The following is a 15757-nucleotide window of genomic DNA, read 5'->3' as shown; positions in this document are numbered from 1 at the left end:
AATTTGAATTAACATTTGAATATTGTTGACTGTGCAGCAAGGTATGACTTTGAAAATGAAATGTCAAATAGATTTCCATTTCCATTCAAATATTGTCCTAGAAAATGCCCATACAAGTATGTGAAAATGAAAATGCAAATTGGTATATTGCATTTTCATTTTTACTCAAATAGCACATACATGTGTGGAAAAATTAAAATGCTATTGTGGAATTACATTATCATTTGAATATAGTTCCCTATAGGCTTCTATAGGGTAGTAGCTGGATCTGTGTGCAAACAAAGTTGATAAGGAAGATCAAAGGTCACTGATAAAGTTACTGTTTGAAAAGTGCATCAATATTTAGAAGCGCTGGAATGTAATGTGTTAATCATTCATTTATACACGCAAGATCGATTTCACAGTGCATGGTTAACAGTAATAAGTGTTTCATTAATTAATTAATTATCATTTATGCAACATGTCAGTTTGTTTAACCACAATCCTGACCTCATTAGACTGAACACAAGATGACAGAGAAGATGATCATGTCTGCTTATTATAATTTTGTCAGTGAAAAAAGAATTACACCAATGACTACACATGAAATGTAATTTAAACTGTACTAATATCAGTTTGCTCTGGCTTTGGTCCACTGCAATTTGAGAACTACGTAAATTGCCAGTGACCCAGAGTTGGCAGCAGGACTCCATTTGAATGTTAATCCTTCTTTTCTTCAACCACTTCTGCAGCCTATGTACTTTGCTTTTAACCTCCATTTAGATGTAAGTAAGATTATAAAAAAAAATACTCGTTGCTGCCCTACAGTTGTGGTGAAGAATACTTTGTGTAGGCTTTACACATGAAGCGTCATTATGCCACTGAGATCATGTGATCCCAAGTCAAATATAATTCAAATAACAATCTTTTAAGCACAGTCACCCATACAGAAAGAAAAAGATGGTGGACCGTTCGATCAAGTTGTGCTGCAGATCATTTTGCCCCTGACATTGTTTACATAGCTTTAAGAGCAAAATGCTCCTGTGCTTTGTGCTGACTTTTTATTTTCTATCTGTCAGTTGGATATTTTTTTTCTATTATAAATTTGATATCAGCAATTGTCTACTTTAAAAGCTGCATAATTTACTTGGATATGTCATTGTATATCTTTTGTTTATATTATTGTTTTTTTGAATTTCTGTTTATTGTACATATATAGTACAGTACATCTAAATTCAACATTTAAACATCCTCTCTACTGGTTTGTTTGTATAGTTTGGTTTAGCTCTCAAAAGCCTTCACCAACTGTCAGTAATAACAAATTCTAATTTATTTTTCATTGTATTCGCTCACACCCATTTCACAAAGGATGCAATATACAGTAGATGAAACTGAACATTGTTTTAACCATACAGGGAGCTTGTCGTGTTGAAGCAACAAGAATGTTTTTACTCTCATGGCCTCTGATTCTCATTTACTCACCCAACACAATCTTTCATTCCTTAAAGATTTTAATGATTTTTCTTAATGAATCCAACGGAGATGTGTAGGCCAGATTTTCAGCTGTTAAGTGTTTAAACAATTTAAATGAAAAAATAAGATGATACTAGAAACCAGTTATTTCAGAAACCACTGTTCAATTTGATTTTTCAAGCTGGATATTGATTTTCTTTTCTCCCCATCCCCTAGGCTACATCATCTCTGGGTCCCACAATATGCTGTCGCCATGGAAGCATACACATTCACACATACAGAGAGACCGTGAGGAATAAGAGGAACAAAATACAGCATCACATGTGGTTGTGGATACCAGGTAACAAATTGGAAACAGCAGTGGCAGAGCTGCTCCTGTCATTTCCTGATGCTGCTGTGGAGATGCAGCCACCTCAGGCTGCTTGGAGAGGGGCGACTAGCCCTGTCTGTGAATAGTGAATACAAGAATACTTGGAAGGGGGGTGGAAGGAAGGTGGTGGTGGTTGGGGGAAATGGGGCGGGCTCTCTGAAGGAGGAGGAGGAGGAGGAGGAGGATGTGTTGCCTGTGCACAATTGGAGGCAGTGGGGAGAGAAGCAGCATCTGTATGAGGCGAGAGAAAGAACCTGCATGGAATGGAGGAGCGCTAGAGCAGCACTGTCGCTGTCGTCAGGGTACCCATCACCACCACCACCACCACCATCGCTCTGGACTGCGTGTTAATGGGAGAGACTCAGAGCAGGTATGTGTACAGCATTTGCATGCTTTACTATGTGAAATGTGTTTATTACCTTGGAGAGGGTTGGGTTAGCAGAGTGAGAGTAGAGTGCATTCTGGGCTTGTGCAGGATGTTGTTCTGTATATTAAAGGTGTGTGATTAAGGCAGTTTGTTATTTAGAATGTGTTGTTTATTTTCTTTGTTTGTTTGCTTACTTGCTTTACAAAGCCTAGTCACTGAAATCCATAATTGAATATAGCTTTACCAAGGGGGAGCAGGGGTGGCTGATTTGGGATTTGAACCCTTAACCCAAGGCATGATTAAAGCCACGCTCACGTAGCTCAGATGTTTACCCAGTGCAAACAAAGGCTATTTCTTTTAATAACCACTGATTTTAATATTCATTTCCCAGCTCTGTGATGCCCGAGGAACCAGCTGTGTGGAACCGGTGCCACCTCTGATATGATGCTGAGAGCAGGAGGGGCAGCAACCTCTCTCGCACTGCTGCTGCTGCTGCCGCTGCTGTGCTGCTGCCACCTGTGCCACTCACTGCGTAAGTTTCCCAAGGACTGGGAATGCCTCCTCAAATTATCATGGTGGAATGGCATGACAGATGGCATAGCCAGAGATAAGTTGGACTCTAGTGGATATGTAACCAAGAAACCAAAAAGAAAGATGTAGAAATTGCCAGATGGTCAGTGAAGAGTGATGATGGCTTGCCAAGTTAGACAAAAAGTATTGGTGTCAGAGTGACACTCTCTGAGGCTTGCACAGAAAGTAAGTAAACTATCTAACTATTGAACAAGCAAGACAATTCTAACAGCTAATAAATGAAAGACCACATAAAGTGTTAACATCTATAATTTAACCTAAAGGCCATAAAACTTAATGAGAAAAATTTACAGGGAGACAAATGTTGGACCTCATCCTCATTATCCATCATTAATTTGAGTTTTCCTTGATACATAATTGAAACTCATTAATGCAGAAAACCAGGAAAACAGTGAGCTCATGCCACGTTCAGCTCAGTTTGGATATATGGGAATGATAGGAAATTTTAAGCACTTTGGGTGACATGAGATGTCCATATTTGTTTGGTTCTCAGACACTCACAAACTCAAGCCTTAAGAGTAATCTTACTTTTCCTCTTTATTGTTTATGACTTTGGTGTTGACTTGAATGCTATCGACAAATCAGGAACATGTAATAACAAAAAATCCTGATATGTGATGAATGCAGCATGAGGCATGCAGGTTTGCATACTACAAATATGGTCAGGTGATGAGCTGTTGCAGTGAATAATAGGGAAGGTTAATAGAGTGTGTGCGACACAGAGATAAACTGTATGAAATAGCTGAAGAGGAGGAAAAAGAGCAGCCACTGTTGCTGTCGCCATGACAGTATGTATATATTGGTATGCATGTATGTATCTACTGTACAACATACTTACAGTATGTCGTAAACATGTGCAGTATGTTTATATGTGAATGAACCTTATATTTTTTGACCTCTATTATATATTTTTTAGGTTTTTCTTTCTGTCTTTCTGTTGGCTGCTTGTAGCAACGTGTCATATTTAGCTTAATCTCAGCAAACCATACTCATATATTATATTCCATGTTTATATTATATTACTGATATGCTTTTTGACATGCTGCCCACTGCACCAGGCAGACAGCAGCAAGCACTGACCAAGGTCTCCTTGAAAATGCAGGAATAAGTTAACATCAAATATGAATTTTACTCAGCATCATTTTAACAGCTATTATAAATGAACATTCCTTTTCCCTATAGCACATACTGTATATAATCTTAGTGGTTTAGTATCCTTCTGACTCAATGATTACATTTATCATACTCTGAAACAGATTAATGTAGAATCGAGCAGACTCTGCAGCTTGCTTCTCAGCCAAGCAGGACGCTGGTGATAGCGCGGGAGACACTGAAGAGATGATGAATTTGCTGATTACAGGGTCATTGATTGAGGGTGTTGCAGCCTTGTCTTTATTGATCCACGCACACTGAAATGGTGACACCATACATTTGTGGTCAGTCTTGTGGTAGATTTCCAGCCACATTCCCCATCCATAAATTTAGTTTATAACCGCATTGGTGAATGATTTAAAGAGCAGGATGAAAGAAATTGCACGTAATTCAAAATGTAATCAATAATTTCTACTCTGTAGTGGAGCCCTGCTTCAGCAAAACAATGCTGCAGTTTGACAGGGATACAGGCAGCCACTATATGCTATGCTCTCAATAAACTTACATACAGTTTGTTTCCAATTTTTTCAAAAATGTAAATATGAAGCTCAAGTTTGATTAGAAAGAAATAGTGGTCAAACACTTAATGTGAGTTGGCACCACATATTTTTTTCTTTTTACAGTCTACGTGAACGGTTAATCCTAATTAGTGTTGAACTGGCAATGTTGAATGAAAAACAGCGCATTGTTACATGTGATGCCAAGAAATATTAAAGAATATCAGTTTCTCTATCACCACCATTAGTCCAAGGTGAAGTCACTGACCTATTTTATTAAATTTTTTACACTTATTATTCCGAAATCCATTGGTAAGCAGTGATGTTTTAATAAAAAAATCATGCACCTTCAGTTGAGTTTGTCTGCATTATTAACAAACACCAACCATATGAGTCATGGTGCAAGACAGGTAAACAAGTGTATCAGTTTCTTGCCATGGTGAGAGAAGGAAGGGCATCAGTAAATAAGATGCGGTCCACATCTGTGCAATGCTTTCTACAATCATATTCAACATGTCTTTGTTGGTACACAATTCCTCAACACACCTCTGTACAATACATTGTGCTTTTTCTTAGAACTACTGTTTGCAGCTGTCCTCTGGAAATAAGTGATGAAACTGGAAATCCCGTGAGACTCTACAGTATATATTGTGTAGGTCAAGCTGGACAGAGTACAAAAAAAGATTTATGCTCAAATATGTTGGTGCTATTTGCCAAATGATATAGAAACAAATCAAACACTGAACATTCTCCAATCACTACTGCTTCATTCAATACAATCCTTTATTTTTTGATAATGGCTCCATGAAAGAAAATTAACTGAATAATAATGTTCACCTGCTATTGCTGATATCAGATCAGGATTCTTAACTTTATTGTATATTCAAGTGTGTGTTTCGGTCATAGCTTTGATTTATCTGCTTCTGAAACTGAAGCTTTACCACAGAGGTCATATCCAGAAACTTGAGACATAAACACTGTGGTAAGGTCAGAGAGGTGAATGATGTGCTGTTTGAGGGCAACGCTAGAAACAGAGCTGGAAATGGAGATATTGTCAGCTGTTTAGTCTGAGACTACTGAATAAATCAAAGCTACTGTTGTATTAGTTACAAGTTAATAGGAACTTGTAAATTCTCTCCTCATCTGTATTGTCTTTTCAAACCTTTTAGGGGTCCCAAAGCTCTCGTCTTATGCAAAAGCAGAGGACAAGCTGTTCAAATACCTCTTTGGAAACTACCAGAAATGGGTTCGTCCAGTGGAATACCTGAACCAGACCATCTGTGTAAAGTTTGGACTGGCCATCTCCCAGTTAGTCGATGTGGTGAGGATAGAAAAGCCCTGATTATTCACATTGTTTATGGATGTGTGTTACTGAGGTGTTACCTGCATGAATGTGAAACATAAGAGAGCTGAAAGATGGAATGCTATTAAAATCGTTGCTCTATAAAAAATGTGCTTTGCTTATTGCTTTACCATTCTAGGATGAGAAAAACCAGCTCATGACAACCAATGTGTGGATGAAACAGGTAAGTCCTCAAGGGCATTTCACCGTCATCAGTAAACATGCAGGTAACGTTGTTGGGGCATAATTGTAGGGCGGTGGAAGTACTCCTGGCTTACATGGCATTTGGAGACAACCAGTCAACCTCTCCTCACCCCTCTTTAATCCGGTCTGGTGGCATTTTAGTGGCAGTTCTTATCTATGAGTCCTTCCAGCCTTGTGCCCACGCACCTGCCTCAACAAGTCGTCTCCTCCCCACTCCGGCTCCTGTCAGCTTTATTCATGGTCTTTGGTGTGCTGTCTGTCACGCATCTTATGAATTATCTCCACAGACCAGGCTCTGCCACTCAGGTCAGCTGCTCCCTTTCACAGTGATGGATTGCATCATGTGAAAAGGGTGATGGAAGGGCAGTGGCCACAGACGTCATAGGCAAAGTGGAATAAAGAATAGAAGAAAAGAAGAATATCTCTTTTATCTCCATTTCCTTTTGAATTTTTTTTTTTATGAACTGTTCCACCCTCCGCATTATTCTATGACAAAGTACTCACCACTTATGTCATGCCTAAGCCAAATAAGATGGATATAATATAAGGTACTGCTATTAAAAGTACTGGTGGGCAGATTTTGTTACCAAAGAGCCAAGCTAGCTGTTTTCCTCTGTTTCCAGTATTTGTGCAAAGCTAAGTTAGCTGGCTGCAAGTGGTAGCTTTATTTTTGGTGTTCAGACATGAAAGTATTATCACCCTTCTCATCTAACTCTTAAGAGAGCAAGTGAGTCTATTTACCAAAGTGTCAAACTTTCCTTTAAAGCCCCTACACGTAGGTTTTTTGTTGAGTTTTCCCATTTCTCCTGTATGTAGGAATGGACTGACATGAAACTCAGATGGGACCCTGATGACTATCTGGGCATCACAACTATCCGAGTCCCGTCTGACAGGCTCTGGCTTCCTGACGTTGTACTGTATGACAAGTATGTGCCATTATATATGAGATGGAAATTACATGGATGTCACACATTTTATATTTTCCAAATTCTATATTATATGACATGACAAGTATGACATGATATGTAGACAGCACTGTATCCAAGAATGGGACTTCAGAGGAACACATAGTACTTTGCATGTTAATCATGTTAACCTTAAAGGGATAGTTTGGGGTATTTGACAAGGGGTTGTGAGAGGTACTTGTACATAGTCAGTGTATTACCTGCCAGAGTACTTGCCATGAGTACTGGCACAAAAGCTGAGCGATGTACTGCTGTGGATGGGGCCAGCTGCGTTTTAGTCACTTTTTTTAAGAAATGGCCACTGAAAAAAGCCAATATCAGTTTGAAGTGTAGGCAACAACTTGAACAATCACTTTAAAGGAAACATGCAGCCCTAACATGAAATGTCTTAAAATGACTAGAAAAGAAGCTAATCTATCTTTCAGCTAAAATTTTGACCAAAACCCTCTTTTAGATCTTTTAGATGAATAAATGTTGTTGTTTCAACAGTTCAGATGGGCGTTTTGAAGGAACTGTCACCAAAGCTGTTGTTAAGTATGATGGAACCATAACATGGACACCACCAGCCAATTACAAGTCAGCTTGCACCATCGACGTCACCTTCTTCCCATTTGACCTCCAGAACTGTTCCATGAAGTTTGGCTCCTGGACGTATGATGGCTCCCAGGCGAGTCTCTCCTCCACAGTATGTGTGTAGTACAATCATGTCAGTTATCACCAGTGACTGACATGACATTGCCGTTCTTATTTAACAGGTGGACATCATTCTGGAGGACTTCCACGTGGACAAGCAGGACTATTTTGACAACGGTGAATGGGAGATAGTAAAGGCCACAGGCAGCCGTGGTCTGAGGACAGACAGCAGCTCTACCTACCCCACCATCACCTACTTCTTCATCATCCGCAGGTTGCCTCTTTTCTACACCCTCTTCCTCATCATCCCCTGCATTGGCCTGTCCTTCCTCACCATCCTTGTCTTCTACCTGCCCTCCAACGGCGGCGAGAAGATCTCTCTCTGCACCTCGGTGCTGGTATCGCTCACCGTTTTCCTCCTGGTCATCGAGGAGATCATCCCGTCCTCCTCGAAGGCTATCCCTCTCATCGGGGAGTACCTGGTCTTCACCATGATCTTTGTCACGCTCTCCATCATTATCACCGTCTTTGCCATCAACATCCACCATCGCTCCTCTTCTACGCATCATGGCATGGCACCCTGGGTGAGGAAGATCTTCCTGCATCGACTGCCTAAGCTGCTGTGCATGCGCAGCCATGTGGACCGTTACGCCACAGCTGGAGTCGCCAGGACGGGAGGAGCGGTGGGACTGGGTATGATGAAGGACTCTGCACCTGAACTCACCCCCTTACTCTACACAAGACGTCATTTACAAGCAGCTTTGGATTCTATTCGCTACATAACCATGCATGTGGTTAAAGAAAATGAGGTCAGAGAGGTGAGTTTGTTGGATTTTCTGTATTTGCACATCCATAGGTAATAATAAAAATGCTTAATAGTGATACAAACAATCATTTTTGACCCCACACTGTCTGTTACTCATGTCTAGATGTAGTAGATGTATGCCTAGAGACTGACATGTGCTTCTTTTCTGGCCCAGGTGGTACAAGACTGGAAGTTTGTAGCCCAGGTTCTGGACCGAATGTTTCTGTGGGCCTTCCTCCTGGTGTCGATCCTAGGCTCTGCTCTTCTCTTTATTCCAGTAATTTACAAGTGGGCCAACATCATCGTCCCTAACCATGCTGGAAGTTTCCTCTAAGAACAATAAGAAAATGGAGTTAAAGCACATTAATAGCTCACCATGGGTCTTCTTTGAGAGACTGAGATTACCAGTGAGATATGGGCCGGCTTTCCCCAGTCCCTATGTAAACTATAGCTGTGCCAGAAGCTCAAGCTGCAGATTTGAGGCCTAACTTGCTCACAGAGGCATGTTTGTTTTATTTTATATTTCATTATTTCATATTTCATTTTTCAAGAGATTCTGAATTCTGTATTCAATTTAATTTAAAATTAAATTAAAATTGATGTACTACATTTAAGAAACTTCAAAAATGAATTCATCATTCATTTTTTCATTCACTTTCTCTGCATCTCACACATCGATACATTCCAGTACATTCATTTCACCTACTATACATGCTGGCATCATAGAGTAGAGGTTTATCATTGGGGCTAGTAGTAAAATAGCAAGAGCATGTCCTCGCAGGATCATTTGGGATAAATGTCTCGCTAATAGCCCTGTAGATTTTATGTTTATTCAGGTCACAGAACATGTTGATGAATTGAATTCATTTAATTTCAATAATTTATGGATCCCTGGAAAGGCAATTACAACACAGCTCACCACCCAGATCAACAGACACACACACAATAGATAGGAGAGGTAGTTCATTCTCATTTTACATTTTACTACTCAAGCTGCCAAGTAAAAGAGATGGTTTGACTTTTCTTTTCTGTAATTCTTGTTTCACAAATCAACACACAACTGTGTGTGGGAAAGAGAGGGGGGACTTGTTGGGACATGCATTTCCCTTCTTTTCATTTTGAGGACTAATCCTGCATTCTTGGATGAATGTGAGAGTATCCTTGGTAACACATCAGTACTGTGGGTCCAGGGTGTTTTTAGTCTACTGAGCTTTAGCACAAAAAAGAATAGGTCTCATAACATCTCCACATCTGTCTTGTTATTTGATCGATGTTGCATGCAGATGCCTCAGATGATGTAATTTAGAGACATGTAATATAGGGCCTTCCTGTCACATTAACACTGTCCTCCAAGAAGAAGAAAGAGTCTTGTGTTCTGTAGCTGAGCGGCTCTCAGCCTTTGGTTTGACCCTGCACTGCCTCTCCATGAGTGTGTCTAACCATTACAGCTGAAAGGACCCACCAGCATGGACATGGTGGCCAGTCTACTGATCTGTGACATTCCACTTCTAGATATACTAGACTAGCCTAAATACAGAGACTGTCAATGAAAATGATAAACAAAAAGAAGCGCATGCAAAGAATGTAAGGCATTTTTTAAAAAAAATCTTTTTTGTTTAACCTAGATAAAGATGAGCAAGACAGTAGTATACAGGGAGAATGGACCTAAAAGGGTTAGGGTTAGGGTTTGAAAGTCCCACTCCAAAAGTGATTTGGTCTGTGCTAATAGGACAGATTCTTCAGGACAGGACAGGATCCTTTTTTCAATTCCTTCATTGCAGCCCTATTGAGTTTTTCCTTTCTTGTCTCCACCTGTCTCTTACATTTTATTGTTTCTCCCCAATGTAAATAATAAAAGTGTTACCTTTTGAATTAAGCTTTGTATTTGGAAGGACTCAGACTCAGAGCCGATTGAGCAGTGTAACAAAGGCATTTTATTGTTGAATTTAGGAATGATGGCTTAAAGCTGGAGAGTGGGACGAGCACCGGGGAAGAGGAAAAACAAAACCTGCGATGCACATCTGGATAAATTTGTAAATAAATTAATCCTATGCTGCTTAATTTATTGAAGAGAGGAGCTGCATATCATTGCACCACAAGTGATGCAGGTACTTACTGATTTGCAAGGTATTTTGGCAAATGTTTCATAGTGCTAATATTTTTCATTGTAAATCTGGGTACGGTAATACATGTAGAGTGAAAATGAAAAGACTCAAATGTACTACATGATACACGAGAAAGAAAATTCAACATTCAGCCATATCATATGCATTTTTGTCGACATAAGAAATTTCAATACATTCATCACTTACTGTACATGATGGCATCAGAGTGGAGATTCCTCAATGGGTTGGGTAGAGCTTCACAAAACCTTCTGAATCTTTCTACAATGTGCTGTATTGTAAGGGTGGATAAATTTGATTTTCTGAAGGATTACCCTACACATTCTTTGAAAGTTGTACGGCTCTTGTGCTCATAAAAACCTTTCAAAACAATTAGCCTACATAAAGTTAATAATTGTTAAAGCTATTAAGGTTACATTAAAGTACACTATATACACTATACTGTATTGTTCAAGTACATTTTGATGGTAAATATAACATTTTTAAAAGGCTTGAGGTAAGGCCAGAAAACACCCAGACTTTAAATTCAAAGTTCAAATTAATTGTCTGCGTGTCCAGTGCCACTGTTGGTGAGGACTTTGGAAAATCTCTGGATTTTAAGCCAGTAAATCATGTTTCTTAACAAATACCTGTCTTCGACTTCTTTCACTGCAATGGTAAGGTTGGCAATGGAATTTTGTTGTAATAGTTTTTCTTCTTCTGGATTGAGTTTGTCATTAGACACAAAGGTGCAGCTCACCTGAGAACAGAGTCCTACATAGTGTCCTGGTATTCCAGGGCTGTCTCTGTAGATGTAGTTCTGTCTTTTATGGCTACTGTTGCAGTGATCACACTTCTTCCTCTTGTATTTTCAGATATGTAAATCATGAGAAATGCATGAGAAGACAAACTTTTTTAGTAGACTCTGCCCTCCTCTTTCTACTTAAAATCATCATGTTTAAAATTGTGGCTCAATTAACCAAAAAGAGAGTTTATTTAAATTGCCATATCTCAGTTTTCATTCAAACCTGTCTTCAACAGGATCAATTCACTTAATTTTCTCAAAACAAAACAAAACAAAACACATTCTCTAATGAAATTTAAGGTGCGGCAGGGGGATTGTGACGGGGTTGCATATCAGAGCCTTTTTTTTTTCCCATGCAGGCTAAAGGTTGGTTATGTAACAATGACAGTAAGTCAGCCTCTTCTCTTTCTTAGGTCTGTTCCTAAGGATCACAGGATCTTATTAGAGATTTTGAGCATACCTTTGAAAATCCTCCTTTCAGCAGAGTGAGAATGCATGCGGCATACAATTAAAGAGAAGAATTCACAGCTGAATTCAGACTGTGAGCACTTCAAATAAGCAGCTGTAACACCAATCTGCCCACAGCTTCAATAAAGAGGTCGCATTGTTTTTCAGTCCTTTAGAAAGGCCCAAAGAAAAGCTTAATGATAATCCACTTATGAAAGCTTTCCTGAAATTTGTACTTATGCATTCTCTGCTCCGTAGTTTCACACCGACATCTAAGGAATAAGTGTATGCATGCTCGGGGCTGCTTTATGTGAAACAGGTATGTTATGGCTCATTCTTGCATTTAATTAAATTCTCCTTTCTCAAAGAAAACCTGAATGTAAAAAAGACGTTGTTGAAATGTACTTTTATGGCATTTAGGGCAAGTGTTGTCACTCAGACACACCTTGAGTAATGTTCTGAGTTTATCTATTCTTCTTTCAGGTTAAAGATGCCACCCGATGGAAGTACAAAAATATTTCTTCTCCTTTTACCCTTTGTGCTATTTACATTGAGAATATGTCATGGGGGCAAGATTTTGATTGTTCCTTTAGAGGGAAGCCACTGGGTGAACATGGATATCATGGTCAAAGCTCTCCACTCTCGAGGACACTCCGTCGATGTGGTACGAACCAATAAAAGCTGGTACATCAAGGATGACTCTCCGCACTACAAGACAATCACAGTTCCTGTCACTGAAGCCTTTAATCATGACTTTATTAACCCGATCCTGAAAAAGATAATTGACATAGAGAGGGGGGAGAGCTCTGCTATGAGCTTTGCGAGTTTGCAGGTCGAGATGTTCACTGCGATGTTTAACATGCATAGGATAATGTGCAAAATGGCTACTATTATGTTTCAGGATAAAGACTTGATGAATAGTTTAAAGGAGAGAAAATATGACATGGTCCTTACTGACCCAGCATGGGGTGCAGGTATAATGTTGGCTCACGCTCTTAAGCTACCTCTGGTCTATAATGTGCGGTGGATAACTAGTGGAGAAGGACATTTGGCCATCGCGCCTTCTCCATTATCTTATATCCCGATGACTGGCTCAGGGCTGTCAGACAAAATGAGTTTCATACAGAGAGTCAAAAATCTAATTTTCTATGTCATCTGGCAAGCTCAGGATGGATTCTTAATTGGCCCTCAGTATCAAGCTGTTTGCGATGAGTTCTTCGGCCCAGAAGTCAGATACAGTGACTTATTACAAGGAGCAGACCTGTGGCTCATGAGAGCTGACTTTGTTTTTGAGTTTCCTCGACCCACAATGCCTAATGTTGTCTATATGGGAGGGTTTCAATGTAAACCCTCTGAACCACTTTCTGGAGACCTGGAGGAGTTTGTGCAGAGCTCTGGGGAACACGGAGTCATCATCATGTCTCTGGGAACTTTTGTGAGTGAACTTCCTGCTGACATGGCAAACGAGATTGCTGCAGCTTTCGCTAAATTACCTCAGAAAGTCATCTGGAGGCATAAAGGTGACAGACCAGCCACTCTGGGCAACAACACTTTACTAGTGGACTGGATGCCACAGAATGACCTCCTCGGACATCCTAAAATAAAATTATTTGTGGCTCATGGGGGAACAAACGGCATTCAAGAAGCTATTTATCACGGCGTCCCAGTCGTGGGTCTACCTGTGTTTTTTGACCAGTACGACAACCTGCTGCGACTGAAGGAGAGAGGAGGAGCTAAGATTCTTACATTAGCTACAGTAGACAAAGGCAACAACTTTCTTGAGGCCATAGAGGAAGTCCTGACTGAGCCCTCCTACAGGATGAACATGCAGAGACTCTCCAGGCTGCACAGAGATCAGCCAGTGAAGCCGATGGACACCGCCCTCTTCTGGATAGAGTTTGTCATGAGACACAAAGGTGCAGCTCACCTGAGAACAGAGTCCTACAGACTGCCCTGGTACTCCTACCACTCTCTAGATGTAGTTCTGTCTTTTCTTGCTACTGTTGCTGTGATTACTTTTCTTCCTCTTGTATTTTTCAGATATGCACGTCTTGAGAAATGCATAAAAAGACAAACTAATAAAAAATGACGAGGCTGTCCTGCTCTTTCTACTAAAAATACCATTATGTTGTTTTAGATTTTAGCTCAATTAACTAAAAAGAGAGGTCATTTCAATTGTCTGTTTTTTGTTATTTCATGTGAAAAACATCTTCAACAGCATCAATTCATTAAATTTTCTCAAAACAAAAATAGATTCTTTAATGAAATTTGTGGTGCGTTACATTATGACTATATCAGAGCCTTTACTAAATAACATAACGTTTTTTTTCCCCCATGGAGGATAAAGGTTGGTTATGTAAGAGTGAGATTAAGCCAGCTTCTTCCAAGGAAGGGTAGGGTGAAAACTAGTGTGACACAATCTAGATTCAGTGTTAACTGAAGGAAACTGAAACAACTGCTATCTGATTAGAAATTTGTTTTCAATGCAGGCTGCTGATGCTGCATTCACTCATTATAAGAAACTACATTTTCCAACTGAATGCAAAGGATAGTTTATCCTCTCAAGGAAAGGCTCTGGTATTTAATGGTACATACATGGTGTTTAGAATGAAAAATTACAGTGGAAAAGCACGGCATCCAGCATACATCAGTAGAACAGTTAACATGCACCCAAAGCCACAATATATGTGCTGCAGTTGAATATTATGTCTAAAACTTTGGCTTCCCCTAGTGGTAGCAACAGAAAAGACACTGTGCCAGACAGCAGTCCCTATGGTGACAAAGCAATAGCTCCATTCTTTCCATCTGATCCTCAGATGCATCTCCCTCAGGAGAACAGCAGTAATGAGAAAGAGGAGGAAAGCAGCACTGACAAATATATTTGATGCTCCAGTTGATTGGTATCTCATCAAGCAGAAGCAGTCATTACAAGTCAGTGCCACAGAGAGAGTGACTTGGGTTGAACTTTCATAAGGGTACACTAGGTTAATGGTGGATGCAGGCAGCTACTGATTAGACAGTGTCTGGTCATTACAAAATGAGATTACGAAGACAGACATATCGTACAGTCAATCACACAGTTACAATTTGCAATCATTTGCCAGAATATGCTGTTAATGTGATGTTAGCTATATTAGCAGGAGAGTTGTGACTAGCACTGTCTGCTGCAGTGTGCTGCATCTCTGCATGTTAGCTTTTTAGCAGCAACTGTAGCCACAGTCTGTTGTCTCTGTCTTTGCTCTGCATCATGTCATTTATCCGTACAACGTGCAATAAGTTTTATAGCCATGAAGACCTAAAAACACAAGTTTGCTAGCACAGTGTGTTTATTTGGTTGGATGCATAATTTGAAATGCTATACCAGATAACTTTACCTTCCTTTTTAGCTTAGCTACAAGCCTACAGTCTCTGTCACATCTAAACAACTAACTCTCTCTAGTTTGTACTCCACTCTGTCTTTATAGTGCTTTGTTTGTGTGCATGTCATTTGATGACAATTTACATTAAAAGGTTTGTTTTGCTTCAGCTATGAGAACGAGTATCCATCTCCACACCAAATAAAATGCTTTGGATTCCATGAGCATCCATCATGGGTGCTTCTCAAGGGAGATGTGTATTCGTTTTGCTGTTGAAAGCACTCTTTCCCCAGCACAGCTGACTCTAACTTTAATGATGTTAATGATTTGTTCATCCTCTGAGGTTTGATTTTGTCTATCTATTTTTTTATACACAACAGAACCCAGCCGGATTGTTTTCTCTCTAAGTCATCATAAGTAATTTAATTGTAATTTCCCCAGAGTATGTCTTTACAGTAATTCCATTTTCAGCATGTGCTGTGCTTCCAGATCCTCTTCCTTTGTCTGCTCCTGCTCCTCCACCAACATGTCTGTGTTGGGCCTTCTGACAGCTGAAACACAAAGTGTGTGCTTAATTTCATAATGTGCTTTGTGGGACCTGCCAATATCATACAGAGTAAAAGTTAAATCTAAATACAATTTTTTTTCTTCTTTGTTTTAGCTTGTCAG

General features: G+C 39.7%; 2 protein-coding genes across 2 annotated transcripts; both read left to right on the top strand.

The window, feature by feature from the left end:
• The first annotated feature begins 2025 nt into the window (after window positions 1-2025).
• chrna5 (cholinergic receptor, nicotinic, alpha 5) lies at window positions 2026-10250 on the top strand. The gene is made up of 8 exons (XM_056394513.1): window positions 2026-2192; window positions 2581-2721; window positions 5599-5750; window positions 5911-5955; window positions 6792-6901; window positions 7430-7607; window positions 7696-8391; window positions 8554-10250. The coding sequence occupies exons 2-8, from the start codon at window positions 2631-2633 to the stop codon at window positions 8710-8712; spliced, it is 1431 nt and encodes a 476-aa protein (XP_056250488.1). The 5' UTR covers window positions 2026-2192; window positions 2581-2630; the 3' UTR covers window positions 8713-10250.
• A 2022-nt stretch (window positions 10251-12272) lies between these two features.
• LOC130180702 (UDP-glucuronosyltransferase 2B4-like) lies at window positions 12273-13876 on the top strand. Its single transcript, XM_056394425.1, has one exon. It carries the CDS (start codon window positions 12346-12348, stop codon window positions 13819-13821), a length of 1476 nt encoding a protein of 491 aa, XP_056250400.1. The 5' UTR covers window positions 12273-12345; the 3' UTR covers window positions 13822-13876.
• The last annotated feature ends 1881 nt before the right edge of the window (window positions 13877-15757 follow it).

This window comes from Seriola aureovittata, chromosome 1 (assembly GCF_021018895.1).
Source record: "Seriola aureovittata isolate HTS-2021-v1 ecotype China chromosome 1, ASM2101889v1, whole genome shotgun sequence".
In the NCBI taxonomy this organism is placed as follows: domain Eukaryota; kingdom Metazoa; phylum Chordata; class Actinopteri; order Carangiformes; family Carangidae; genus Seriola; species Seriola aureovittata.
The sequence above is the reverse complement of the archived record's forward strand: the minus strand, read 5'-3'. Positions and strand labels throughout refer to the sequence as shown.